Raw genomic sequence first — 24,553 nt, forward strand, 5'->3', positions numbered from 1 at the left:
ACAAGACGAAAAATTAATCTTGAATTAAATTCAGAGAAAAACTCAGACGTCAAAACTCTTCCTCTGCACGAGTTTCACAAACTAAAGAATCCAGATTGACACTAAAATAACCTGAAGTGCGTCTGTCTGCGTCGCCATGTTTGTTTTAGTTCATTTGGGCGCTTCATCTCAGAGGCGGGTCACTCAGGGTCACTCAGGAGGGTCACTCAGGAGGGTCACTCAGGAGGGTCACTCAGACGGGTCACTCAGAGGGTCACGGGTCACTCAGACGGGTCACGGGTCACTCAGGAGGGTCACTCAGGAGGGTCACTCAGGAGGGTCACTCGGGTCACTCAGGAGGGTCACTCAGACGGGTCACTCAGGAGGGTCACTCAGGAGAGGGTCACTCGGGTCACTCAGGAGGGTCACTCAGGAGGGTCACTCAGGAGGGTCACTCAGACGGGTCACTCAGGAGGGTCACTCAGGAGGGTCACTCAGACGGGTCACTCAGACGGGTCACTCAGGGTCACTCAGGAGGGTCACTCAGGACGGGTCACTCAGAGGCGGGTCACAGGGTCATATGTTTTTTTTGTGTTTAGTTTTGAATCTTCAGTTGAATCTTTTCTCCTGAGCTGCTGTGGGAGGTTCACACTGAAGTCACCGTAGATCAGAGCCACAAGATTTTCAAAATCAAAAACTGGGACGTTTCTGTTTTTTTTTAAGGTTGGTAAAAATAAAATAGTGTGAAATTAAGTAAAACTGTTTTGTTCTTGGTCCATTTATGACAAACATGAGTCAGTGTCGTCATATTTTCTTTGTGTTTTGTCATTTTTCAGCAGCTTTTCTCTATTTTTCTCAAACACTTTGACAGTTTCTGTCTCTTTACGGCTGCAGGATCAGATTGGTCCAAAAAAGACACCTGGGACTTTTCTTGTGTAAAATTGGGTTTTGTATAAATCCGCAGGGACAGGGGACACAGGACAAACTGGGACTGTCCCCGGGGAAATGGACGACTGTTCCCTCTATCACAGATGCACCAATGAAAGAGTGAAATAAAGTAGAGCGCACTCATCCGTCTGTCTGAGCCGAGCACAGATCAGGCTCACGGCGGCAGAGTGGTTAGCTCTGAGTGAGACGAATGAAGCAGGGACAGGAAACACGGACACTCCTCTGAAGAGACGTTCATTTATCAACAACCTTCTCCCTCTCCTCTTTCCTCCATCCACCCACTCTCTCTCTTTCTCTCCTGTCTCTTTCTCTTTTCTCGCCTTTTGTTTTTTTCTCGTCTTTTGTTTTTACTCTGAGTTTCTGCAGAACATGTTTAAAGACGTCAGAGCTGCCGTGTCTGTCAGGAAGGGCATCTGGACTAATTTTCTACATGGTGATGTGCAGTGTGTGTGTGTGTTGGAGCTTGGACCTGTTTCTCTGTGTAGTTGTGTGTGTGTGCATGTGTCAGTGTGTGTGTGTGTGTGTGTGTGTATGTGTGTGTGTTGTGTGTGTGTGTGTGTGTGTGTGTGTGTGTGTGTGTGTGTGTGTGTGTGTGTGTGTGTGTGTGTGTGTGTGTGTGTGTGTGTGTGTGTGTGTGTGTGTGTGTGTGTGTGTGTGTGTGTGTGTGTGTGTGTGTGTGTCTGTGTGTGTTGTGTGTGTGTGTGTGTGTGTGTGTGTGTGTGTGTGTGTGTGTGTGTGTCTGTGTGTGTGTGTGTGTGTGTGTGTGTGTGTGTGTGTGTGTGTGTGTGTGTGTGTGTGTGTGTGTGTGTGTGTGTGTGTGTGTGTGTGTGTGTGTGTGTGTGTGTGTGTGTGTGTGTGTGTTGTGTGTGTGTTGTGTGTGTGTGTGTGTGTGTGTGTTGTGTGTGTGTGTGTGTGTGTGTGTGTGTGTGTGTGTGTGTGTGTGTGTGTGTGTGTGTGTGTGTGTGTGTGTGTGTGTGTGTGTGTGTGTGTGTGTGTGTGTGTGTGTGTGTGTTGTGTGTGTGTGTGTGTGTGTGTGTGTGTGTGTGTGTGTGTGTGTGTGTGTTGTGTGTGTGTGTGTGTGTGTGTGTGTGTGTGTGTGTGTGTGTGTGTGTGTGTGTGTGTGTGTGTGTGTGTGTGTGTGTGTGTGTGTGTGTGTGTGTGTGTGTGTGTGTGTGTGTGTGTGTGTGTGTGTGTGTGTGTGTGTGTTGTGTGTGTGTTGTGTGTGTGTGTGTGTGTGTGTGTGTGTGTGTGTGTGTGTGTGTGTGTGTGTGTGTGTGTGTGTGTGTGTGTGTGTGTGTGTGTGTGTGTGTGTGTGTGTGTGTGTGTGTGTGTGTGTGTGTGTGTGTGTGTGTGTGTGTGTGTGTGTGTTTCTCGGGGCAGTGGACCTGTGGCTCGTGTTTGGTCTTTCTCCTTTTTTACTTTTTTTTACATTTCACCGTTTTTGGTTTAAAGGAAAAGTTTATGCACCAAATCTGGGTCATTGGTCCAAAGTATGAGTTTGGTTTGAGTCTGGTTCAGTCCTGGTCCTGGTCCAGTCTTGGTTCAGTCCTGGTTTGGTCCCGATTCAGTCCTATGGGTCCTGACAGTCTTGGTCCAGTCCTGGTTCTGTCCTATTTCGGTCCTGGTTCAGTCCTGATCCTGGTTCAGTCCTGGTCCGGTCCTGGTCCAGTCCTGGTCCGGTCCTGGTCCAGTCCTGGTCTGGTCCTGGTTCAGTCCTGGTTCGGCCCTGGTTCAGTCCTGATCCTGGTCTAGTCCTGGTTCAGTCCTGTGGGTCCTGACAGTCCTGGCATTGGTCCATCTCGGGGTTGTAGGTTTCCACTTGGACAGTGGAGCTGCTGAAGCCAAACTTGTGGTGGAGCAAATCTGTGGCCTCGTCCAGGACAGACTGAGGATCCGCCCCTTCGTCTGAGGAGAGAGAGACCGGGTCAGGACGAGAACCAGGTCTAAAAACAGGTCTAAACCAGGACTACAGCAGGTGTTACCTATAGCGAGGTGCACAGACACCAGGCTGTGGCCGACGCTCAGGGCCCACAGGTGCAGACAGTGAACAGACTTCACCGACGACACAGACAGAAGAACCTCCTTCACCGACTTAAACTGGATCTCCTTTGGACAACCTGAAGAACAACAACAAGAACCTGATGAACATGAGAAGAACCTGAAAACATCTGGGAGGAGGTAGAGGAGGTTCTGTTCCCAGACTCACTAAGAGCTTCATCCTCTTTACTGTCAGGAGCTGAACTCTCCCGTCTCTGACCATCGAGCGGCCAGGAAACTACGAAACTTTGTCTCACTAAAGAAGAACTTGGGACTTTTCCTTTTATTTTATTATTATTGCTTTAGAAGATTGAGAGTGAGAATATAATTACAATTTTTCATATGTTCATAAGAAAATGTACAATAAACTTTTGAATTGAGAATCGGATTGAATCAAATCAGTGAAATTTGCAGTTTTGTAGGATTCTTCTGTATTTTCTCGTCAGTACCTTCCATGAGGATCCTGAAGACGTCTCTGAGGATGGTGATGGTGGTGCAGAGGACGAAGGCAGAGAACAGAAACGTACAGATGGGGTCCGCCACTTTATACTCCGGCTGAAATACAAAAGTACACAGAAAATACTTTAAATACTTCACAGGGACAAGTGAAGTAATCTACAAGATTTAAATGTATTATAATGTGTTCTTCTGTCGTTTCCTCGTCACACACACCTGGATTTGTGTTTTTGTGTTTTTGTGTTTTGTGTTTTTGTGTTTTTGTGTTTTGTTTTTGTGTTTTTTGTGTTTTTGTGTTTTTGTTTTGTGTTTTGTGTTTTGTGTTTTGTGTTTTGTGTTTTTGTGTTTTTGTGTTTTGTGTTTTTTGTGTTTTGTGTTTTTTGTATTTTGTGTTTTTGTGTTTTTGTGTTTTGTTTCATTCACATGTTTCAACATTCAACACGAGTTCTTCTCTCAAACTAAAGTCGTCTTGTCGTCTCGGCGGGTGGAGAGTCTCTGCCTCAAGTGGATGAGTTCAAGTGTCTCTGGGTCTTGTTCTCGAGGTGAGGATGGAGCAAGAGACTGACAGGTGGACAGGTGCAGCGTGGGCAGATTGACAGGTGGACAGGTGCAGCGTGAGACTGACAGGTGGACAGGTGCAGCGTCCGGGCGTCTCCCTTAGAGACAGAGGTCGGAGCTCGGAGTAGAGCCGCTGCTCCTCCACGTGGAGAGGAGCGTCTGAGGGGAGGACGTCTGTTCTGACGTCTCCTGGACGTGTCCCTCAGGAGGTGTTCATGTCCCACCAGGAGGAGAAGACCCAGGACACACTGGAGGGACCATGTCTCTGGACTGGACTGGGAACACCTCAGGTCCCACTGGAGGAGCTGGAGGAAGTGTCTGGGGTGAAGGAAGTCTGGGAGTTTCTGTTCAGACTGATGCTCCGAGACCCGACCCCAGAGAAGAAGAAGAACATGGAGGATGCAACGTCTCTCAAACAGAACAGGAAGTGCTCCACTGTGTTTTTAAACTCCACACTTCACCTTCACTAGAATCACCTGGAACATTTCAGTCCTGGAGTTTTGATCTCGACTCAACTAAAGGGAAAAGGAGCTGTTCACTTGATGACATCACAGGGTGAAATAGAGTGTTTGGAGTTTTGCAGATGTAACAGACTCAGAATAAAGAAACAAACAAACACAAGTCCAGCTCTAAGTGTGACCAGGAACAACACAACAACACGACAACACGACAACACAACAACAACACAACAACACAACAACACGACAACACGCAACAACACGACAACAACAACAACAACACAACAACACAACAACACGACAACAACAACAACAACAACAACACGACAACAACAACAACAACAACAACACACGACAACACAACAACAACACGACAACACAACAACAACAACAACAACACGACAACACAACAACAACAACAACACGACAACACAACAACACGACAACAACAAACAACAACACGACAACAACACAACAACGACAACAACACGACAACAACAACAACAACAACACAACAACACGAACAACAACAGACAACACGACAACACAACAACACAACAACACAACAACAACAACAACACAACAACAACACGACAACAGAACAACAACAACAACAACACAACAACACAACAACAACAGAACAACAACAACAACAGAACAACACAACACAACAACACAACAACACACAACACACAACAACACACAACAACACACAACACGACAACACAACAACAACACAACAACAGAACAACACAACAACACAACAACAACAACACGACAACACAACAACACAACAACAACAACACAAACAACAGAACAACACAACAACAACAACACAACAACAGAACAACATAACAACACAACAACACAACAACAGAACAACAACAACAACACAACAACACAACAACAACAACAACACAACAACAGAACAACATAACAACACAACAACAGAACATGGTTAAAGTTCCCCAGGAGTGAGTTCCGTGTGATGTTCCGTGTGATGTTCCGTGTGATGTTCCGTGTGATGTTCTGTGTGATGTTCCGTGTGATGTCCGTGTGATGTGATGTTCCGTGTGATGTTCCGTGTGATGTTCCGTGTGATGTTCCGTGTGATGTTCCGTGTGATGTTCTGTGTGATGTTCCGTGTGATGTTCTGTGTGATGTTCCGTGTGATGTTCCGTGTGATGTTCCGTGTGATGTTCCGTGTGTTGTTCCGTGTGATGTTCCGTGTGATGTTCTGTGTGATGTTCCGTGTGATGTTCTGTGGATGTTCTGTGTGATGTTCTGTGTGATGTTCTGTGTGATGTTCTGTGTGATGTTCTGTGTGATGTTCCGTGGGATGTTCCGTGTGATGTTCCGTGGGATGTTCTGTGGGATGTTCTGTGGGATGTTCTGTGTGATGTTCTGTGTGATGTTCCGTGTGATGTTCCGTGGGATGTTCCGTGTGATGTTCCGTGGGATGTTCCTGTGTGATGTTCCGTGTGTGATGTTCTGTGTGATGTTCTGTGTGATGTTCTGTGTGATGTTCTGTGTGATGTTCCGTGGGATGTTCTGTGTGATGTTCTGTGTGATGTTCTGTGTGATGTTCTGTGGTGATGTTCCTGTGTGATGTTCTGTGGGATGTTCTGTGGGATGTTCCGTGTGATGTTCCGTGGGATGTTGGAGCTTCATGAGGCGTTTCGTGCTTCTCTTCGTGCTGCAGATGAAGAACAGACTGTTCTGTGTTTTTGCCCCGAGCCTGAACCTCCTGCTGCACCTGAGCCCCGTCTGTACAAGTACTGCAGTATGAAGTACTGTGTGTACGAGTACTGCAGTATGAAGTACTCCGTGTACGAGTACTGCAGTATGAAGTACTCTGTGTACGAGTACTGCAGTATAAAGTATTTACTGACTACTTAAAGCTTCTGTATAACACAAAAAATATTCTTGTGAACTTTAACCATGTTCTGTTGTTGTGTTGTTGTGTTGTCTGTTGTTGTGTTGTTCTGTTGTTCTGTTGTTGTGTTGTTCTGTTGTTGTGTTGTTGGTTGTTTTGTTGTTCTGTTGTTGTGTTGTTGTGTTGTTCTGTTGTTGTGTTGTTCTGTTGTTCTGTTGTTGTGTGTTGTGTCTGTGTTTGTTGTTCTGTTGTTCTGTTGTTGTGTTGTTCTGTTTGTTGTGTTGTTGTTGTTGTTGTTTGTTGTTCTGTTGTTGTTGTTGTTCTGTTGTTGTGTTGTGTTGTTGTTTGTTGTTGTGTTGTTCTGTTGTTGTGTTGTTGTGTTGTTCTGTTGTTGTTGTTGTGTTGTCTGTGTTGTTGTGTTGTCGTGTTGTTGTGTTGTTCTGTTGTTGTTGTTGTTGTGTTGTTCTGTTGTGTTGTTCTGTTGTTCTGTTGTGTGTTGTTGTGTTGTTGTGTGTGTTGTTGTGTTGTTCTGTTGTTGTTCTGTTGTTCTGTTGTTGTGTTGTTGTGTTGTGTTGTTGTGTTGTTCTGTTGTCTGTGTTGTTCTGTTGTTGTTGTTGTTTGTTGTTGTGTGTTGTTCTGTTGTTTGTGTTGTTGTGTTGTTGTGTTGTTGTGTTGTTGTGTTGTTGTGTTGTTGTGTTGTTTGTGTTTGTTGTGTTGTTGTGTTGTTTGTTGTTCTGTTGTTGTGTTGTTTGTGTTGTTGTGTTGTTGTGTTGTTGTGTTGTTTGTGTTGTTGTGTTGTTCTGTTGTTCGTGTTGTTGTGTTGTTGTGTTGTTTCTGTTGTCGTGTTGTTGTGTTTGTTGTTCTGTTGTTCTGTTGTTGTTGTGTGTTGTGTTGTTGTGTTGTCTGTTGTTGTTGTTGTGTTGTCTGTTGTTTGTTGTTGTGTGTGTGTTCTGTTGTTCTGTTGTTGTGTTGTCTGTGTTGTCTGTTGTTGTGTTGTTCGTGTTGTTGTGTGTTGTTGTGTTGTTGTTGTTGTTTGTTGTTGTTGTTCTGTTGTTGTGTGTGTTGTTGTGTTGTTGTGTTGTTCTGTTGTGTGTGTTGTTGTGTTGTTGTGTTGTTCTGTTGTGTGTTGTTCTGTGTTGTTGTGTTGTTCTGTTGTTGTGTTGTTCTGTTGTTGTGTTGTTCTGTTGTTGTTGTTGTTCTGTTGTTGTGTTGTTGTGTTGTTGTGTTGTTCTGTTGTTCGTGTTGTTGTGTTGTTCTGTTGTTGTGTTGTTGTGTTGTTCTGTTGTTGTTTGTTGTTGTTGTGTTGTTGTGTTGTTGTGTTGTTCGTGTTGTTCTGTTGTTGTTGTTGTGTTGTTGTGTTGTTTGTTGTTGTGTGTTTGTTGTGTTTTCTGTTGTTCGTGTTGTTGTTGTTGTTGTTCTGTTGTTGTGTTGTTCTGTGTTGTTCTGTTGTTGTGTTGTTGTGTTGTTTGTTGTTGTGTTCTGTGTTGTTTGTGTTGTTGTGTTGTTCTGTTTGTTGTGTGTTGTTGTGTTGTTGTGTTGTTCTGTTGTCGTGTTGTTCTGTGTTGTGTTGTCTGTTGTTGTGTTGTTTTCTGTTTGTGTTGTTGTGTTGTTGTGTGTTGTGTTGTTCTGTTTGTTGTTGTGTTGTTTCTGTTGTTGTGTTGTTGTGTTGTTCTGTTGTGTGTTGTTCTGTTGTTCTGTGTTGTTTGTTGTTGTTGTGTTGTTCTGTGTTGTTCTGTGTTGTTCTGTGTTGTTGTGTTGTTGTGTTGTGTTGTTGTTCGTGTTGTCTGTTGTTGTTTCGTGTTGTTGTTGTGTTGTTCTGTGTTGTTTGTGTTGTTGTGTTGTGTTGTGTGTTGTTGTGTTGTTGTGTTGTCTGTGTTGTCTGTTTGTTCTGTTGTTGTTGTGTGTGTTCTGTTGTTTGTGTTGTTCTGTTGTGTTGTTGTGTTGTTGTTGTTGTTGTTCGTGTTGTTGTTGTTGTTGTTCTGTTGTTGTGTTGTTCTGTTGTTGTGTTGTTGTTGTTGTTGTTTGTGTTGTTTCTGTTGTTCTGTTGTTCTGTTGTGTTTTGTGTTGTGTTGTGTTGTTGTTGTTGTGTTGTTGTGTGTTGTCGTGTGTTGTTTCTGTTGTTGTGTTGTTCTGTTGTGTTGTGTTGTTGTGTTGTTCGTGTTGTTTGTGTTGTTCTGTTGTTCTGTTGTCTGTTGTCGTGTTGTCGTGTTGTTGTGTTGTTCTGTTGTTGTGTGTGTTGTTGTGTTGTTCTGTTGTGTGTTGTTCGTGTTGTTGTGTGTTGTTCTGTTGTGTGTTGTTCGTGTTGTTGTGTTGTTCTGTTGTTTGTTGTTGTTGTTTGTTGTTGTTGTTCTGTTGTTTGTTGTTGTGTTGTTTTCTTGTTGTGTTGTTCTGTTGTTGTGTTGTTCTGTTGTTGTGTTGTTTGTGTTGTTGTGTTGTTGTGTTGTTGTGTTGTTGTTGTGTGTTGTCGTGTTGTTGTGTTGTTCTGTTGTGTTGTTGTTCTGTTGTTGTGTTGTTCTGTTGTTGTGTTGTTCTGTTGTGTTGTTCTGTTGTGTTGTTTGTTGTTGTTCTGTTGTTGTGTTGTTGTGTTGTTCTGTTGTTGTGTTGTTTTGTTTGTTGTTTGTTCTGTTGTTTGTTGTCGTGTTGTTCTGTTGTTGTGTTGTTTGTGTTGTTCTGTTGTTGTGTTGTTGTGTTGTTCGTGTTGTTTGTTGTTGTTGTTGTTCTGTGTTGTTGTGTGTTGTTGTGTTGTTGTGTTGTTGTTGTGTGTTGTGTGTGTTGTGTCGTGTTGTTCTGTTGTTGTGTTGTTCTGTGTTGTTGTTGTTGTTGTGTTGTTGTGTTGTCGTGTTGTTGTTGTGTGTGTTGTGTTGTTTGTTCTGTTGTTCTGTTGTTGTTGTGTTGTGTTGTTGTTGTTGTGTTGTTCGTGTTGTTTGTTGTTGTTGTTGTGTTGTTCTGTGTTGTTGTGTTGTCGTGTTGTTGTGTGTTGTTGTCTGTTGTTGTCTGTGTTGTTGTGTTGTTCGTGTTGTTGTGTTGTTGTGTTGTTCTGTTGTTCCTGGTCACACTCAGAGCTGCAGTCATGTTTGTTTGTTTCTCTGTTCCACTCTGTTCCACCTTGTGATGTCATCAAGTGAACAGCTCCTTTTCTCTTTAGTTCAGACGAGATCAACGACTCCAGGACTGAAGTTTAAAAACACAGTGGAGCACTTCCTGTATCACCACATGATGACATCACGAGGTGGAACAGAGTGTTTTCAGTTTGAGAGAAAAACTCGTGTTAAATGTGCAGGTTTGTGTCAAACATGTGAATGAAACAAAACAAAAGAGAACAGAGACGTCAGGATGAAGATTCAATAGAATAACTACAGTAGTACTGTAGTACTACAGTAGTACTACAGTAGTGTAGTATAAAGTCGTGTACTCATTGTACCCTGAAGTAGATGATAGTAGTAGTACTGTAGTAGTACTACAGTAGTACTTCAGTAGTCGTGTACTCGTCGTACCCTGAAGTAGATAATAGTAGTAGTACTGTAGTAGTACTACAGTAGTACAGTAACAGTACTCGTCGTACCTGAAGTAGATAATAGTAGTAGTACTGTAGTAGTACTACAGTAGTACTACAGTAGTAGTGTACTTGTCATACCCTGAAGTAGATGATAGTAGTAGTACTGTAGTAGTACTACAGTAGTACTTCAGTAGTCAGTACTCGTTAGTACTGAATAGATGTAGAGTAGTCGTAGTAGTACTACAGTAGTACTCAGTAGTCAGTACTCGTTGTACCCTGAAGTAGTAGTAGTAGTACTGTAGTAGTACTACAGTAGTACTACAGTAGTCAGTACTTGTTGTACCCTGAAGTAGATGATAGTAGTAGTACTGTAGTAGTACTACAGTAGTACTTCAGTAGTCGTGTACTCGTCGTACCCTGAAGTAGATAATAGTAGTAGTACTGTAGTAGTACTACAGTAGTACTACAGTAGTCATGTACTCGTTGTACCCTGAAGTAGATAATAGTAGTAGTACTGTAGTAGTACTACAGTAGTACTACAGTAGTCATGTACTCGTTGTACCCTGAAGTAGATAATAGTAGTAGTACTGTAGTAGTACTACAGTAGTACTACAGTAGTCATGTACTCGTCGTACCCTGAAGTAGATGATAGTAGTAGTACTGTAGTAGTACTACAGTAGTACTTCAGTAGTCATGTACTCGTTGTACCCTGAAATAGATGATAGTAGTAGTACTGTAGTAGTACTACAGTTGTACTTCAGTAGTCGTGTACTCGTCGTACCCTGAAGTAGATGATGACGGCGGCCACCATGACCCCGACGCTCTGGAGCAGATCTCCTAACACGTGGATGAAGGCGGCGCGGACGCTCGTGTTACTGTGACCGCTCAGCAGCGAGGGGGCGTGGCCTCCCAGCAGCGAGGGGGCGTGGCCTGTGTGCACGGGGGCGGGGCTCTGGCCGTTCTCATCGATCTGGTGATACCCGGAACCGTGAGCGTGGAACGAGGTGGAGTGATGCAAGATGTACGCCATACTGCAGACACAACGAGTCCTGGTTTAGTCCTGGGTCAGTCCTGGTTTAGTTCAGGTTCAGTCCTGGTTTAGTCCTGGTTTAGTCCTGGTTTAGTTCAGGTTCAGTCCTGGTTTAGTTCAGGTTCAGTCCTGGTTTAGTCCTGGGTCAGTCCTGGTTTAGTTCAGGTTCAGTCCTGGTTTAGTCCTGGTTTAGTTCGGTTTAGTTCAGGTTCAGTCCTGGTTTAGTCCTGGTTTTTAGAGACCTGGTTTAGTCCTGGTTTAGTCCTGGTTTAGTTCAGGTTCAGTCCTGGTTCAGTCCTGGTTTAGTCCTGGTTTAGTCCTGGTTTAGTCCTGGTTCAGTCCTGGTTTAGTCCTGGTTTCTGGACTCACATGATGTTGACGATGACGGCGCAGCCCGACGTCACGAGCATCACGTGTCCGTTTATGTCGTAGTCGTTTCTCACGATTCTCTCGATCGCCAAATAAACGAGGGCCCCGGTCACCACCCAGATGGACACGACCGAGATGAAGGCGCCCAGGATCTCTACAGCCAGCAGGGGGCGCAAGAACACAGGGTCAAAACAAACACACACCAGAGCAGCAGGATCTCTACAGGGATCATGAAACTTTACAAATATTTATTTATAGCAAAATAATTTACACACTAAGCATAATAAATATAATTTTATCCCAATTTCTTTCTCTTTTTTTGTATTGTTCTGTGTTATGGTCGTACAAACTAATAATAGTGACAAAGAAAATGTATCGTTTATGATCGTATCAAAATAAAAGGTAAAATTAAAGATGATCAGATCTAAACCTTCAGGCCTGAATCTTGGATCCACCAGGTCTAAAAACGCCTAAATAATCACTGAGCCACTGATTTGTTTCTAAATAAAATCAAACTGCAGAGGCGCTATCGTCCAAACAGGTTCATTTGATCTTCTGATAATTTATGTTCTACGTTCTTTTTTCAGACCCAGAGTTTGTTTTTCTCCTGAGAGTTTGTTCTATTCCCTGCTCCTCTTCCTCAGAGTTTCCCTCAGAGTTTCCTCAGAGTTTTCCTCAGAGTTTTCCTCAGAGTCTTGGTCTTCGTCTGGTGATGTTTCAGTGTGGTGTGGCTCAGTTGACATAAACAGTTTTTGTCTGTGTCTTGGTCTCGGTGGAGTCAGGACGACAGCGCCACCTGCAGTTTCACTTCCTCAGGACAGAATGCAGGAGTGTGAGAGGAGTAAAGACCCTCGTCCTGGTTTATCGTCCCGTGGGCACATTTCTGTATTTTGATTTCCTCTTTAATCCAGTGATGATGTTTGTGTTGTCCCCGTCCAGAATCTGCTTCTCTCTTTTACAAAATCATAAACGGACGATTTTAATCTTCGCTGTTTCCTTCTCACGTTTTGTCCCATGTTCTTTTTTTCGTGGACTGAAGTCACTCCCTGTTTCCTCGACGAGTGTTTTATTGCAGGTATTTTGTGAATGACGTTACATTTTTGTTCTGTTTTCTGTTTTGGGTGGACGAGTAATTGTCTGAGTTTTCTGTTTGGTTCTGAGGAAGAGCGTAGGGAGCAGTGCAGTGTCAGGTCTGAAAACAAACTCTGGGTCTGAAAAAATGAACCTAAGAACATAACTGCAGAGGGCGCTGTGCTCCACCAGAACCACACCCACTTCTCATGTTTGTGAGGGTGCAGGTGTGGGTTCTGTGGGTGCTGGTGTGGGTGCGGGTGCAGGTGTAGGTGCGGGTGGTGGTGGGGTGCTGGGTGCTGGTGTGGGTGTGGGTGCAGGTGTGGGTGTGGGTGCGGGTGTGGTGTGGGTGCTGGTGTGGGTGCGGGTGCTGGTGTGGGTGTGGGTGCTGGTGTAGGTGTGGGTGCTGGTGTGGGTGCTGGTGTGGGTGCGGGTGCTGGTGCGGGTGGTGGGTGCAGGTGCTGGTGTGGTGTGGGTGCTGGTGTGGGTCTTGGTGTAGGGTGGGTGCAGGTGCTGGTGTGGGTGCAGTGGTGTGGGTGCTGTGGGTGCTGGTGTGGTGCGGGTGCAGGTGCTGGTGCTGGGTGCAGGTGCTGGTGTAGGTGCGGGTGTGGTGCGGGTGTGGGTGCTGGTGTAGGTGTGGGTGCAGGTGTGGGTGCGGGTGCAGGTGTAGGTGCGGGTGCTGGTGCGGGTGTGGGTGCTGGTGTGGGTCTTGGTGTAGGTGTGGGTGGTGTGGTGCGGTGTGGGTGCGGGTGTGGGTGCAGGTGCTGGTGCGGGTGTGGGTGCTGGTGTAGGTGTGGGTGCAGGTGTGGGTGCGGGTGCAGGTGTAGGTGCGGGTGCTGGTGCGGGTGTGGGTGCTGGTGTGGGTCTTGGTGTAGGTGTGGGTGCAGGTGTGGGTGCAGGTGCTGGTGCAGGTGTGGGTGCAGGTGCTGGTGTAGGTGCGGGTGTGGGTGCTGGTGTAGGTGCAGGTGCTGGTGTGGGTGCTGGTGTGGGTGCGGGTGCAGGTGTAGGTGTGGGTGCTGGTGTGGGTGCAGGTGCTGGTGTAGGTGCGGGTGCTGGTCCTGACCTGAGCGGTGCCACCCGTAGGTCACTGTCTTGGTGGGGGCTCTGGACGAGATCCACAGGGAGAACAGAGACACCATCATGCTGCCGAAGTCCGTGAGCAGGTGAGCGGCGTCCGTCATGATGGCCAAACTGTGGGCCAGGTACCCCCCTGCACACAAGGTCAAAGGTCAAAGGTCACTCTAGCGTCCACCAAGTACGACTTCAGACGAGAAGAAACGACCAGAAGAAACGAGGAGAACGTGAGAAAAGATCTGAGAAGAATCTCGATTTAGCAAAACACGTCCAATAAAAACACAAAAAACAGAATATTTAGAGTGAATCTGACGCTGTCGTCTGAGACTCAGTCTCCCATAATCCTCTGCTCTGCTGTCGTTTCCTCGTCACACAGACCTGGAGTCGCGTTTTGTTACATTAACATGTTTAACACACAAACCAAACTGAAAACACTCTGTTCCACCTGGTGATGTCATCATGTGGTGATACAGGAAGTGCTCCACTGTGTTTTTAAACTCCACACTTCACCTTCACCTGAATCACCTGGAACATTTCAGTCCTGGAGTTTATTTATTAAACTCGACTGAACTAAAGAGAAAAAGAGATGTGTGTGTTGTGCGTCTGTTGTGCGTCTGTTGTGCGTCTGTAGTGTGTCTGTTGTGCGTCTGTTGTGTGTCTGTTGTGTCTGTATGTGTCTGTTGTGCTGTTGTGTCTGTTGTGCGTCTGTTGTGCGTCTGTAGTGTATGTGTCTGTTGTGCGTCTGTTGTGCGTCTGTTGTGCGTCTGTAGTGTGTCTGTTGTGCGTCTGTTGTGTGTCTGTTGTGCGTCTGTAGTGTATGTGTCTGTTGTGCGTCTGTTGTGCGTCTGTTGTGTATGTGTCTGTTGTGCGTCTGTTGTGCGTCTGTTGTGTGTGTGTCTGTTGTGCGTCTGTTGTGCATCTGTTGTGCGTCTGTAGTGTATGTGTCTGTTGTGCGTCTGTTGTGCGTCTGTTGTGCGTCTGTTGTGCGTTACCTATGACCTCTCCGATCATGAAGACCAGACACACTCCGGAGGCGATCACCAGTTTGTTTTTGGCCTGGAGTTTTTCTGCTGCGTCGTCCAGGTGCGACAGGTGCGACAGGTGACGGTGACAGTGACTCTGCACCTGCCGCACCTGCCGTTTCAGCTCCATGGCCCCGTTCGACAGAGAGAAGTCCCCGAACTCTGACTTCGAGTCCGGGAAGGAGCTGAGGAGAGAGACAGGTGTAAGACAGGTGAGACAGGTGTAAGACAGGAGCAGACAGGAGCAGACAGGTGCAGACAGGTGAGACAGGAGCAGACAGGTGCAGACAGGTGCAGACAGGTGAGACAGGAGCAGACAGGTGCATATATTATAATCTTATATCACAGTCCTCAGTTGTTTTTTGCATCAGTTTTTTGTAAGATTTATTTTCAGACGATAAATAATAAATAAACAAAATAAAATGATACGACAAAAATGTAAATGTTTTGTAAATATAAAAATAAACTTTTGTTTTTTACTTATTTTCTGGGTTTAAGTGACAGAGGCTGTTTCCTAATGGTTCTCATTTGTGGGCGGAGTTTGAGGTTTTAATGAGGAGAATTCTGACCAATCAGATTCACGCTTCGCTCAAACATTTCCTGTTTGTTTCTGAGTCAGATCAGATCCAAAACGATTCTGCCGCCGCGGCTGGATCTCTGCTGCAAATTTTACTCTCTGAATTTTACTCTCTGAATTTTACTCTCTTTTACTCTCTAATTTTGTCTGTTGAATTTGAGGAAAACATTTGTGCTGAATATTTAAAAATGTATTTGTTTTAAACCTTTTGAAAATGTACAATTGAAATTGTATAATTAATTTCATAAACTGACGTCCAGAATCAAAATTATTCAAACATGTTTTTTCAGAGTTAAAAAATTCACCGTGAGATATTTCATCGACGTTTAAAAATCTGAAGAAACAAATGATCGTCCGAGTTTTTTTTTTTTTGTAAAACACTGAAATAAAAAATAAAACTGTGTCGTTCACGAGGAGCAGCAGCTGCTGACTCAGCTTTTCTCTCTCTGCGCTCGCTCCTCCTCCTCCTCCTCCTCTCGTCTCTCCTCCTCCCTCTCCTCCTCTCCTCCTCCTCCTCCTCCTCCTCCTCCTCCTCCTCCTCCTCCTCCCTCCTCCTCCTCTCCTCCTCCTCCTCCTCCTCCTCCTCCTCCTCCTCCTCCTCCTCCTCCTCCTCCTCCTCCTCCTCCTCCTCCCTCCTCCTCTCTCCTCCCTCCTCCTCCCCCTCCTCCTCCTCCTCCTCCTCCTCCTCCTCCTCCTCCTCCTCCTCCTCCTCCTCTCCCTCCTCCCTCCTCCTCCCTCCTCCTCTTCGTCCTCCCTCCTCCTCCTCCTCCTCCTCCTCTTCGTCTCCCGGGGCGTCTCGATGATGATGATGATGATGATGATGATGATGATGGGGGTAATGGTCCGTGTGCAGCAGATAAACCTCCTCCTCCTCCTCCTCCTCCTCCAGACGCTCAGGTCCAGAGAGACTTTATCACCGACTCACACCCACAGAGAGACTCCTCCCCTGGGACCCAGACCCAGACTAAACCAGGACTAAACCAGAACTAAACCAGGACTAAACCAGGACTAAACTAGACTGAACCAGGACTAAACTAGACTGAACCAGGACTAAACCAGGACTAAACCAGGACTGAACCAGGACTGAACTAGGACTGAACCAGGACTAAACCAGGACTGAACCAGGACTAAACTAGACTGAACCAGGACTGAACCAGGACTAAACCAGGACTAAACCAGGACTGAACCAGGACTAAACTAGACTGAACCAGGACTAAACCAGGACTGAACCAGGACTAAACTGAACCAGACTGAACCAGGACTGAACCAGGACTAAACCAGACTGACTAACCAGGACTGAACCAGGACTAAACAGGACTAAACCAGGACTAAACTAGACTGAACCAGGACTAAAACCAGGACTAACCAGGACTGAACCAGGACTAAACCAGGACTAAACCAGGACTGAACCAGGACTAAACCAGGACTGAACCAGGACTAAACTTGACTGAACCAGGACTGAACCAGGACTGAACCAGGACTAAACCAGGACTAAACCAGGACTAAACCAGGACTAAACCAGGACTGAACCAGGACTAAACCAGGACTAAACCAGGACTGAACCAGGACTAAACCTCTGGAACCACATTCATTCAGTCTGAGGAGGAGGAGGAGATCTCATCTTTAAACGGTTCTTCTCTGGAGCCACGTTCTGTCTGATTTATTTTCTGGAGATAATCTCTGTGTCTGAAATCAATATTATCTCCCAAACACAGAAGAATAAAACCAGACAAAGACCAGGACTAAACCAGGTCTAAACCAGGACTAAACTAGGACTAAACCAGGACTGAACCAGGTCAGAGTTGTGTTTGAAAATGAACCGTTCTCAGAGAAATAAACCCTCAGCCTCAGTGTGAAATGCCACTGTGTTTTTATTGAACCAGGTCTAAACTCTGGTCTCTGGTCCAGTCTTTGGTCCTAGTTTGGTTTCTGGTTTCCTGAGGAGCAGAGTTAAAGTGGTGTGTCGAAGGTCTCTGGTCTGGTTCTGCTCTGATCCCTGGTCCAGTCTCTGGTCCTGGTCTCTGGTCTCTGGTCTCTGGTCCTGGTCCTGGTCCCGGTCCTGGTCGGGGGTGGACGTGTTTTTGTGGATGTGATGATCGTCTAAAAACTCGTCGTTCATAAAGACTCGGACACAGTGACACTGTCCACCAGGAAAGTGACACAGTGGAGCTTTAATGTGACGCTCTGACAGACGAGAGAGAAAAGAGAGAAAAGAGGGGAACGAGAGAGAAGAAAGAGAAGAGAGAAGAGAGAGAGAGAGAAAAGAGAGAGAGAGAGAGAAGAGAGAGAGGAAAGAGAAGAGAGAGAAGAGGATCTGAGGTCAGGACACAAAAACTCCGCAAAACTCAAGCCTGAAATCTACAAACTACAAACCACAGACGAAAAGAGAAACAGACGACAGGAGAAACAGACGACAGGAGAAACAGACGACAGGAGAGACAGGAGCACAGACAGGGACAGGAGAGACAGGAGCACAGACAGGACAGGAGAGACAGGAGCACAGACAGGAGCACAGACAGGAGCACAGACAGGGGCAGGGGCAGGTGCAGTTCTGTTCATGTTTCCTTCTGTTCGTCAGTTTAATTTGGGATAAATGTTGTAAAATTCGTCTGTGGATCTGATCAGTTTGTTTTTTTCGTCTAAACTAAATTTCCACGACGTTCTCGGGGACGATTCAAGTTCTGTTTGTAAATTTTATCACAGATTTTGTTTGTAAGTTTTGTTTTACAAATCAAATTGCAAAATGTTTTATGGTGACAAAGTTTAAAGCTGAATTTTTATCATTTATTTCAAACATGTCAAAGTGAAAAGTCTCAGAAAGTGAAAAGTCCGTCACTCTGTGACTCGGTGTTTTTCTTTTTCGACAGTTTCATCATAAATATCGTTCGTCTTTAAACCTGCTCACGTCAAACAGAAACATCCCACCTGTTTTCTCCTCCTTTATTTTAGAGCTGATTTTAAAAATGTTCTGATTGACAGAGACAATTTATCATCCCAAAAACAACACTCAGACCAGAGTGACTCTGACTCTGGGTTTTATTGATTTTATTTGCTGTTTTTCTATTTGATCATTTTTGTGTTTTTTTTATTGACATGGTTTTTTATTTAGTTTATGCTTTATTTTATTTTATTTCATCCCTCTCTTTCACCCTGCGTCTCTTTCTCTCCTTCTCCACGCAGCAAAAAATGTAGTTTTAAAATGAACTCTGACAGAGTCATTTGAACATTTCCTCAGAGTTTATCTGAGTCACTCTGTTCTAGAATGAATTTAACATTTGTGTAAATGTTCATGAAGTAAAACTGGACCAAAGTTCCAGTTTAATCCAAATCCAGAGTTATATGAGTCCAAGTCAAGTCCAAGTCGTCTGCTTTGAGCTTCAAGTCATTTCAAGTCTTTAAACCAAAGAACCAGACACAGACTTTTGCATTTATATGAATTTTAAACTAAATTCTTCTTAAAAAGTCCTGGTTTATTTATTTATTTATTTGAGTATTTATTTAAAAGATAAATAACAGATATTTTGTCTGAACTGAACTGGAAGGTTCTGTGTATCAATGATCAGGTTCTGTGTAGTTCCCTCTGATTTACTGTGTATTACTGTGTATTACTGTGTATTACTGTAGTACTTTTGAGTATCAGAGTACTTCAGTTCCAGCAGAAGTGGGAGCGACATGTTCCACTTTGTTCTTGTAAAATGTGTCGCATTTATCGACTGTAAAGAGAAAAATCCATGTTCTTCATGTTCTTCTTCTTCTCTGGGGTCGGGTCTCGGAGCATCAGTCTGAACAGAGACTCCCAGACTTCCTTCACCCCAGACACTTCCTCCAGCTCCTCCAGTGGGACCTGAGGTGTTCCCAGTCCAGTCCAGAGACATGGTCCCTCCAGTGTGTCCTGGGTCTTCCTCCTCCTGGTGGGACATGAACACCTCCTGAGGGACACGTCCAGGAGACGTCAGAACAGACGTCCTCCCCTCAGACGCTCCTCTCCACGTGGAGGAGCAGCGGCTCTACTCCGAGCTCCTCCCCTCAGACGCTCCTCTCCACGTGGAGGAGCAGCGGCTCTACTCCGAGCTCCGACCTCTGTCTCTAAGGGAGACGCCCGGACGCCCTGCGGAGGAAACTCATCTGTGTCTCTTGTATCGTGGACCTGGTCCTTCAGGTTTTTACTCGTGACCTCAAGGAGAGTGAAGAAAAGTATTTTATAAAAACATGTATTTTTAGGAAAAACATCGAGTCGTCTCAAGTCACAGGCCTCAAGTCTTAGTCCATTTTATCAAGTCAAGTCTCAAGTCCTAAAAATACTGACTCAAGTCTGAGTCGAGTCCAAGTGACGACTCACAAGTCCCCACCTGTGCCACATGATGACATCACGAGGTGGAACAGAGTGTTTTCAGTCTGAGAGAAAAATTCTGTGTAAATGTGAAGGTTTGTGTCTGAAACATGTGAAAGAAACAAAACACAAAAATACAAAAACACAAAACACAAAAACACAAAACACAAAAACAAAACAAAAACACAAAAACACAAAAACACAAAAACACAAAACACAAAACACAAAACACAAAACACAAAACACAAAACACAAAAACACAAAAACAAAACACAAAAACACAAAAACACAAAAACAAAAACACAAAACACAAAACACAAAAACACAAAAACACAAAAACACAAAACACAAAACACAAAACACAAAAACACAAAACACAAAAACACAAAAACACAAAACACAAAAACACAAAAACACAAAAACACAAAAACACAAAAACACAAAAACAAAACACAAAAACACAAAAACACACACAAAACACAAAAACACAAAAACACAAAAACACACAAAAACACAAAACACAAAAACACACACAAAAACACAAAAACACAAAACACAAAACACAAAAACACAAAACACAAAAACACAAAACACAAAAACACAAAAACACAAAAACACAAAAACACAAAAAAAAAACACAAAACACAAAAACACAAAAACACAAAACACAAAAACACAAAAACACAAAACACAAAAACACAAAAACAAAAACACAAAAACACAAAACACAAAACACAAAAACACAAAAACACAAAAACACAAAAACACAAAAACACAAAAACACAAAAACACAAAAACACAAAACACAAAACACAAAACACAAAACACACAAAACACAAAACACAAACACAAAAACAAAAACACAAAACACAAAAACACAAAAACACAAAACACAAAAACAAAAAACAAAACAAAAACACAAAACACAAAAACACAAAAACACAAAAACAAAACAAAACACAAAAACACAAAAACACAAAAACACAAAACACAAAAACACAAAAACACAAAAAACACAAAAAAAACACAAAAAACAAAAACACAAAAACACAAAAACACAAAAACACAAAACACAAAAACACAAAACACAACTCCAGGTGTGTGTGACCAGGAAACGAAAAAAACTCTCCCCCGTCTCTCACTCCATCTCTCTCCTTCATCCCTCCATCTCTCTCTCTCCTCCATCTCTCTCCTTCATCCTCCTCTTCTCTTCCATCTCTCTCCATCTCATCTCTCTCCTCATCCCTCCATCTCTCTGTCTGTCCTCATCCCTCCATCTCTCTCCTTCATCCCTCCATCTCTCTCCTCCATCCCTCCATCTCTCTCCTCCATCCCTCCATCTCTCTCCTCCATCCCTCCATCTCTCTCCTTCATCCCTCCATCTCTCTCCTTCATCCCTCCATCTCTCTCCTTCATCCCTCCATCTCTCTCTCTGTCCTCATCCCTCCATCTCTCTGTCTGTCCTCATCCCTCCATCTCTCTCTCTGTCCTCATCCCTCCATCTCTCTCTTCATCCTCCATCTCTCTCCTTCATTCCTCCATCTCTCTCCTCCATCCCTCCATCTCTCTGTCCTCCATCCTCCATCTCTCTCCTCATCCCTCCATCTCTCTCCTTCATCCCTCCATCTCTCCTCCATCCCTCCATCTCTCTCCTTCATCCCTCCATCTCTCTCTTCATCCCTCCATCTCTCTCTTCATCCCTCCATCTCTCTCCTTCATCCCTCCATCTCTCTCCTTCATCCCTCCATCTCTCTCCTCCATCCCTCCTCTCTCTCCTCATCCCTCCATCTCTCTCCTCCATTCCTCCATCTCTCTCCTCCATCCCTCCATCTCTCCCTCTCCCTCATCTCTCCTCCATCCCTCCATCTCTCTCCTTCATCCCTCCATCTCTCTGTCTGTCCTCATCCCTCCATCTCTCTGTCTCTCCTCATCTCTCCATCCCTCCATCTCTCTCTTCATCCTCCATCTCTCTCCTCCATCCCTCCATCTCTCTCCTTCATCCCTCCATCTCTCTCTTCATCCCTCCATCTCTCTGTCTGTCCTCATCCCTCCATCTCTCTCCTTCATCCCTCCATCTCTCTCTCATCCCTCCATCTCTCTCCTCCATCCCTCCATCTCTCTCCTTCATCCCTCCATCTCTCCCTCCATCTCTCTCCTTCATCCCTCCATCTCTCTCCTCCATCCCTCCATCTCTCTCCTCCATCCCTCCATCTCTCTCCTTCATCCCTCCATCTCTCTCCTTCATCCCTCCATCTCCTCCATCTCATCTCTCTCCTTCATCCCTCCATCTCTCTCCTTCATCCCTCCATCTCTCTCCTCCTTCGCCCTCGTCTCCCTCAGTCCGGTGATAATGAGCTCAGATTTACACTCCTGATCCCGTGTCTTTGTCCTGTCACGGCGTTGGTGTTGGTGTTGGTGTTGGTGTTGGCGTTAGTGTGGACGTTGGTGTTGGTGTTGGGTGTGGTGTTGTTGGTGTTGGCGTTGGTGTTGGTGTTGGTGTTGGTGTTGGTGTTGGTGTTGGTGTTGTTGGTGTTGGTGTTGGCGTGTTGGTGTTGGCGTTGGTGTTGGTGTTGGTGTTGGCGTGGCGTTGGTGGTTGGTGTTGGTGTTGGTGTTGGCGTTGGTGTTGGCGTTGGTGTTGGTGTTGGTGTTGGTGTTGGCGTTGGCGTGGTGTTGGTGTTGGTGTTGGTGTTGGTGTTGGTGTTGGTGTTGGTGTTGGTGTTGGTGTTGGTGTTGTTGGTGTTGGTGTTGGCGTTGGCGTTGTGTGTGTTGGTGTTGGCGTTTGTGTTGGTGTTGGTGTTGGTGTTGGCGTTGGTGTTGTGTTGGTGTTAGTGTGGCGTTGGCGTTGGTGTTGGTGTTGGTGTTGGCGTTGGTGTTGGTGTTGGCGTTGGTGTTGGCGTTGGTGTGGACGTTGGTGTTGGTGTTGGTGTTGGCGTTGGTGTTGGCGTTGGTGTTGGTTGGTGTTGGCGTTGGTGTTGGTGTTGGCGTTGGTGTTGACGTGGACGTTGGCGTTGCCGTTGGCGTTGCCGTTGGCGTGGGCGTTGGTGTTGGCGTGGACGTTGGTGTGGACGTTGGCGTTGGCGTGGACGTTGGCGTTGGTGTTGGCGTTGGTGTTGGTGTTGGCGTTGGTGTTGGTGTTGGCGTTGGTGTTGACGTGGACGTTGGCGTTGTTGGTGTTGGCGTTGGTGTTGGCGTTGGCGTTGGCGTTGGCGTGGGCGTTGGTGTTGGCGTGGACGTTGGTGTGGACGTTGGCGTTGGCGTGGACGTTGGCGTTGGTGTGGACGTTGGTGTTGGCGTTGGTGTTGGCGTTGGTGTTGGCGTGGACGTTGGTGTGGACGTTGGCGTTGGCGTGGACGTTGGCGTTGGTGTGGACGTTGGTGTTGGCGTTGGTGTTGGCGTTGGTGTTGACGTGGACGTTGGCGTTGCCGTTGGCGTGGACGTTGGCGTTGGTGTTGGTGGACGTTGGCGTTGGTGTTGGCGTGGTGTTGACGTGGACGTTGGCGTGCGTTGGCGTGGACGTTGGCGTTGGTGTTGGCGTGGACGTTGGTGTGGACGTTGGCGTTGGTGTTGGCGTTGCGATTGGCGTTGGCGTCGGCGTTACCGTTGGCGTGGACGTTGGCGTCGGCATTACCGTTGGACGTTGGCGTTGGCATTGGCGTGGGCGTTGGCGTTGACATGAACATTGACGTTACCGTTACTGTTACCGTGGCTCGTCTGATCGTTTTAGTGTTTTCGCTTTAGCTCAGTGAAGCTCGCAGCATCTGTCACGAGAAACGTCCAGAACTCACCCGAGCGAGAAATGGATTAGTCTGTACACTTAAAAACAACCCCGAGAAAGACACGAGCGCGAAGAGAGGAGGAGGAGGAGGAGGGAGAGAAGACGAGAAGAGAGACGGAGGAGAGAGAGAGGAAGACTTTAAAACACCTGGAGGAAAAGAGAAGAGAAGGAGAGAGAGAGAGAGAAAGACGGGGATATTTAAGGATGAAGAGGATGGAGCTGAAACAAGAGGCCGAGAGGAAGAAATATAACGAAAGAGGAAAAGAAGTTTGTGTGAGAGCAGAGGAAGAGAAGAGGAGAGGAGGAAGAGGAAGAGGAGGAGAGGAAGAGGAAGAGAAGGAGAGGAAGAGGAGAGGAGGAAGAGGAAGAGAAGGAGAGGAAGAGGAGAGGAGAAGAGGAAGAGGAGAGGAGGAGAGGAGAGAGGAGGAGAGGAAGAGGAGAGGAGGAGAGGAAGAGGAAGAGGAAGAGGAGGAGGATGCAGTGTCTTGTCCAGTGCACTTCACTTGTCTCCAGTTAAAACAGGCCTGAGGTGAAGCTGCAAAATGCTTAATTAATTAACACACAATAATAATAATAATATTATACAATATTATGAGGTGAAAATAGAAACTGAGATGTTAAAAAAATATATGTTTGAATTGTACAAAGAGAAATCAACACTTGCAATAAAAATGAAGATAAAATTATTTTATATATGACAAAACGAGCCCCAGTTTGTTCAAATCTAAAAGCATTTATGAACCGATTATTACTACTATTATTATTATTATTATTATTATTATTATTATTATTATTATTATTAGCAGTAGTAGTAGTAGTAGTAGTAGTAGTAGTAGTAGTAGTAGTAGTAGTAGTAGTATCAGGATTATTGTCAGTTTTATTTCAGACAGTAAATTCTGTTCTGTTTTGGTGACAGTGAAATTTCAGACCCTCCTTTTATTTTATTTATTTTTATATTTATTTTTATATTTATATTTATAAATCCCGCAGGTTTTTCTGCACACTCAGCGTAAATTCAAGAAGATTTTTTTATAATTCGTATTAAATTAAATGTGCAGGAGCCACAAACATTTACTGCACTTTTTAATTCCACCAAAAACCACAAACCGGTTCACTTGAATTAGAATGTTTTATTTTTGCTCAACACTTTGTGGGAAATTGTGAACTTTAGAATGTTTTTTTGTTCATAAATATAAATAATAATGGTTAAAGTGTCTGACCTCTGCAGTTTGAGCGAGTACATTCTGGCGCTTTTCTCGTGGATCAGGTGCGTTGATTCTTTCTCCATGTTCCGTCCTGCGCCTCAGCCCCAAAATAAAACGATTCTTCTTCTTCACAATCAAATCAATGTTTAAAATGTGGAGTTCAGTTGGAGTAAAGTCATAAAAGTCACGGGGCCTGGGTCCGGTTCATGGTCGCGGTGCGTCCGGGAGGTGCAGCCGGGGACGGGGCTTCGCTTCGGGCGAGCGGCGGAGCGGAACAGCGGCGCGGGTCTG

The 24,553-nt window shown here is 45.2% G+C and overlaps 1 protein-coding gene across 1 annotated transcript; it reads right to left on the bottom strand.

Moving 5' to 3' along the window:
• Positions 1–2,686: 2,686 nt before the first annotated feature.
• Positions 2,687–24,345, bottom strand: slc30a2 (solute carrier family 30 member 2). Its single transcript, XM_020932294.1, has 8 exons — positions 24,278–24,345; positions 14,345–14,559; positions 13,342–13,488; positions 11,208–11,361; positions 10,590–10,839; positions 3,414–3,519; positions 2,910–3,044; positions 2,687–2,832 (listed from the first exon to the last, which is right to left on the bottom strand). Exons 1-8 carry the CDS (start codon positions 24,343–24,345, stop codon positions 2,687–2,689), a joined length of 1,221 nt encoding a protein of 406 aa, XP_020787953.1.
• Between the last annotated feature and the right edge of the window lie 208 nt (positions 24,346–24,553).

The sequence above is a fragment of the Boleophthalmus pectinirostris genome, unplaced genomic scaffold, assembly GCF_026225935.1.
Source record: "Boleophthalmus pectinirostris isolate CB_2022bp ecotype Guang Dong unplaced genomic scaffold, ASM2622593v1 HiC_scaffold_13, whole genome shotgun sequence".
NCBI classification, from domain to species: domain Eukaryota; kingdom Metazoa; phylum Chordata; class Actinopteri; order Gobiiformes; family Gobiidae; genus Boleophthalmus; species Boleophthalmus pectinirostris.

Bases quoted from the DNA above. Each gene is read 5' to 3' on its own strand.
- slc30a2 (XM_020932294.1), bottom strand. From the start codon at position 24,345: ATGGAGAAAGAATCAACGCACCTGATCCACGAGAAAAGCGCCAGAATG. The intron at 14,560-24,277 runs GTCAGACACTTT...CTCTCTCCTCAG, and splicing joins TACTCGCTCAAACTGCAGAG to CTCCTTCCCGGACTCGAAGT. The intron at 10,840-11,207 runs GTGAGTCCAGAA...TTGTGTCTGCAG, and splicing joins GCCGTCATCGTCAACATCAT to TATGGCGTACATCTTGCATC.